This window comes from Colobus angolensis, unplaced genomic scaffold (assembly GCF_000951035.1).
Source record: "Colobus angolensis palliatus isolate OR3802 unplaced genomic scaffold, Cang.pa_1.0 Scaffold37, whole genome shotgun sequence".
NCBI lineage: Eukaryota > Metazoa > Chordata > Mammalia > Primates > Cercopithecidae > Colobus > Colobus angolensis.
The window spans coordinates 4,418,423-4,422,229 of record NW_012117043.1 but is presented as its reverse complement, the minus strand read 5'-3'; the positions used below and the strand labels follow the sequence as shown (position 1 = coordinate 4,422,229).

The 3,807-nt window shown below is 48.7% G+C and overlaps 1 protein-coding gene across 1 annotated transcript in view; it reads left to right on the top strand.

Annotated features, from left to right (window-relative positions):
- The window catches only part of YPEL2 (yippee-like 2 (Drosophila)), a 41,321-nt gene extending 38,216 nt beyond the window's left edge, over positions 1-3,105 (top strand). Inside the window, exon 4 of the mRNA XM_011953674.1 lies at positions 2,499-3,105. Coding sequence (XP_011809064.1) covers positions 2,499-2,588 — 90 coding nt within the window. The 3' untranslated portion in view covers positions 2,589-3,105. The remainder of the gene's footprint in view (positions 1-2,498) is intronic.
- The last annotated feature ends 702 nt before the right edge of the window (positions 3,106-3,807 follow it).

The window sequence follows — 3,807 nt, the reverse complement described above, 5'->3', positions numbered from 1 at the left end:
GCCCGGCCCTAAATTTTTTGTATTTTTAGTAGACACGTGGGTTCACCATGTTGGTCAGGCTGATCTCAAACTCCTGACCTCAGGTGGTCCACCCACCTTGATCTCCCAAAGTTCTGGGATTACAGGCATGAGCCACCCCATTGTTACCTCTGTGAAGTAGGTGTGACTCTCCCAGTTCTATTTTATTTTATTTATTTATTTATTTTTGAGACAGGCCCCAGGCTGGAGTGCAGTGGTGCAGTCTTGCTCACGGCAGCCTCAACCTCCTGGGCCCAGATGATTCTCCTGCCTCAGCCTCACGAGTAGTTGGGACCACAGGTGCATGACATCACACCCAGCTGATTTTTGAATTTTTTTTTTTTTTTTTTGTAGAGATGAGGTTTTGTCATGTTCCCCAGGCTGGTCTCAAACTGGCCTCAAGCAATCTTCCTGCCTCATCTCAAAGGGTTAGGATTATGGGTGTGAGCCACCATGCCCAGCCGAATTTTTTTTTTTCGTCATGGGAAACTCATTTTCTTAGTTTTGCTTTCTCCTCCTTCCCATCCAAACACATTACTGTGGAACAACGGACCTTATTCCCAGAACACATTGCTCTGTCGTGCGTATACACGCATGTGTGCGTGTGTGTGCAGAGACAGGGAATAATGAAGTGTTAGGGAAATTGCTGCTGTGGTGTGCCTGAGCTCTTGTTCTGAAATTCAAAGCCCCTGAGCTCTAGAACAGAAAACACAGTTGATACAACTGTGACCCAGAACCCCCAACGGTACGCCTCAATTCCTTACTAATTCTGGGGGCTCCGGGAAGGGCTGATGTCCACTGCTTGTGCATATGGAGCTGAGACACAGATGACCAGTGTTCTTCAGAGAATACACCAAGATGTTCTTACGCGTGTATCTCTGCAAACAAAAGAGCCCTATATCCTGCGCCTCTGCAGGACTTCTTTCGGTGGGGTTTATTCGCTGGGAGAGCCCACAGTGCTGTGGGTTTCGAAAAGTCACCTGCCAGGTGGTTAGTATGTGACATTCTCCCTCTGGGGGGCTGGCAGTTGGTGGGGGCTTGAGGACTGCTGGGTTCTCTGGCCTGGAGTTTATACAGCTCCTGTCTCCACACATCTGACATAGAAGCAGCAAGAAAAACCAATTGAAAAGGAGACCTGTCTGGCCTCTGAGTATTTTGTTCCTCTCCCTGTCATCTCTGAGCCTAACAAGTACAATTTAAAATTAGAACCAGGCTTTCCTGTGTTCTTAGAAACTAGCAGGAATGACACAGAAACTTTATGGATCTATCCACAGGGCAAACTTCCGTTAGCACCAGAAACCAAGATTTATATATATATGTAAATACAGTAATTCATTCAGCAATTATGTATTGAAATTCTGTTATGTGCCAGGCAGTCTTCTAAGGCTACAGCCATGAACTAAATATGAAAGTCTGGCCGGGCGCGGTGGCTCAAGCCTGTAATCCCAGCACTTTGGGAGGCCGAGATGGGCGGATCACTAGGTCAGGAGATCGAGACCATCCTGGCTAACACGGTGAAACCCCGTCTCTACTAAAAAATACAAAAAACTAGCCGGGCGAGGTGGCGGGCGCCTGTAGTCCCAGCTACTCGGGTGGCTGAGGCAGGAGAATGGCGTAAGCCTGGGAGGCGGAGCTTGCAGTGAGCTGAGATCCGGCCACTGCACTCCAGCCCGGGCGACAGAGCGAGACTCCGTCTCAAAAAAAAAAAAGTCTGTGCACTCCATGAAGTTTATATTGTAGTCATGGGAGACAGAGGATAAACAAAATAGAAATGCAAATTATAATGTATGTTCAGAAGTGAGAAGTACAGCAGAGAAAACTAAAGCAGGGGTTGGGGCAGAAGGCAGAAAGGGAGTACTGGAGTGGAAGTTGGATTTTAAGTAGGGTAGCTGGGGAAGACCTTACTGAGGGGTGACATTGCAAAGACTTAAATGAGCGAAGCTCCTGGAAAATTCTGTTGTAATATTGTGAAAGTCCTGGTGTTGCCTCAGTTCTGCAACTAAGCGAGGGGGACATAAAGTGCTTGAGGGGTAGGAATCATCTCACTGAGGGTGAAGCTGGGACCAGACCACGGTGACGCTGATACCTGTCATCCGCCCCTGCTTTTCTGCTACAAAAGTCATTTCCTTGGCCAGGTGCAGTGGCTCATGCCTGTAATCCCAGCAGGATGAGGGAGGCCAAGGTGGGTGGATCACCTGAGCTCAGGAGTTAGAGACCAGCCTGGCCAACATGGTAAAACCCCCTCTTTACTGAAAATACAAAAATTAGCCAGGCATGGTGGCCGGTGCCTGTTACCCTATCTGCTTGGGAGGCTGAGGCAAGAGAATCGCTCGAACCTGGGAGGTGGAGGTTGCAGTGAGCTGAGATTGTGTCATTGCACTCCAGCCTGGGTGACAGAGTGAGACTCCGCCTCAAAAAAAAAAAAAAATCATTTTCTTGTCTTTGGTTGTTCAGTATCTCTTCTCTTCTGTATTTCCTAGGAACATGCTTTTGAAAGCAGCCAGAAATATAAAGAAGGCAAATACATCATTGAGCTAGCACACATGATCAAGGACAATGGCTGGGACTGATTGGACAGCATCTACCCAACCCAGTGTCCACGTGAACGCCATTCAACCGAACATTATTCCCAAGCGTGAGAGAGTGACTGACACTTGGTTCCATCCATTTAGGGGCCTTGCCATCTGGGGCATCCTCCCACCCTGACGCCATCTTTCTGGTGACCGGCCTCTAAATTGCTGTCTCTCTGTCTCTTTGCTTTGTATCTGTTTGTGAGTTGATCCTGGCTTCTCTCTCTGTTCTAGTTTTGGCTGAAAACAAAACAACAAAAGGAACAGATCCTTGACCGCATGGTGGCAGCCCACCTTGGTAAGGGCCCCAGGGCCCGTGCGAGAGCTGCCTGATGGCCTCTTGTCAGGCGAGCAGTGGCATGGGGGCGTGAGGAAGAGGGAAAGGGGAAACTCTTAAGGGTCCTGGCGTGGGGAAGGGGTGGAAGGGGTGGAAGGGTGGAGGTAGGAACAAAATTGCGCTGCTCCTGGAGACCTGATAACTTAGGCTTGAAATAATTGACTTGACTAAAAGGACAAAGAGAAAAAAAAATACCTCATGACTGCATTCTCTCTGACCAGAAGCTTCTGTTCCTGACACCAAATGTGCCAGGTTAGCAAATGAGCACAAAGATGTGGCCCTGATTCTAGTTGGCGGGGCAAGGGCCTGGTTCTCCTGGGCTGAGTGGGGGAGTGTTCTGGCAGCAGCTAGTGACTTGGGCAGTGGCCAGGTGGGTGCGATGACTCTGATGCCTCGCTCAGTCTCTGGGCAATCATCATCTTTGCCTCTTTAGGCACCGTAGATAAGGTGTGAGGGGACTGTCATTTGCAATGGGCTTAACATCCAAATATCCCAAAGGCTTTGACCAGCAACCAAGTAAAATCAGTAATTGAGGAGAGCAGGGCACAAAAGGGCTGCAGTTTGGGAGCTCTGAAGAAATGGCTCAGATATTGAGCCAGAGAAATAAAAAGTAGCATCAATTAGCAATTCTTACTGCCCTTCCTTCTGACCCCTCATAAGAGGAGTGTGGTGAGGGAGGGGACTGGGTAGGAGTAATCCCTGGAGGGGTTTAGATTGGAACCGGTTCAGGTTTGGTCCATCTTTCCTCTTTGGTTTTACAGTGGCTTCCGTGGGATCGACAATTTCTTGTTCATAGAGTTTCGTGTGTTTTTCTCCAGTCCTGTTACTGTAGACTGTAGAAAGCATGGGCCCCAGGCTCTGAGCTTAGTAATAACCTGCCTG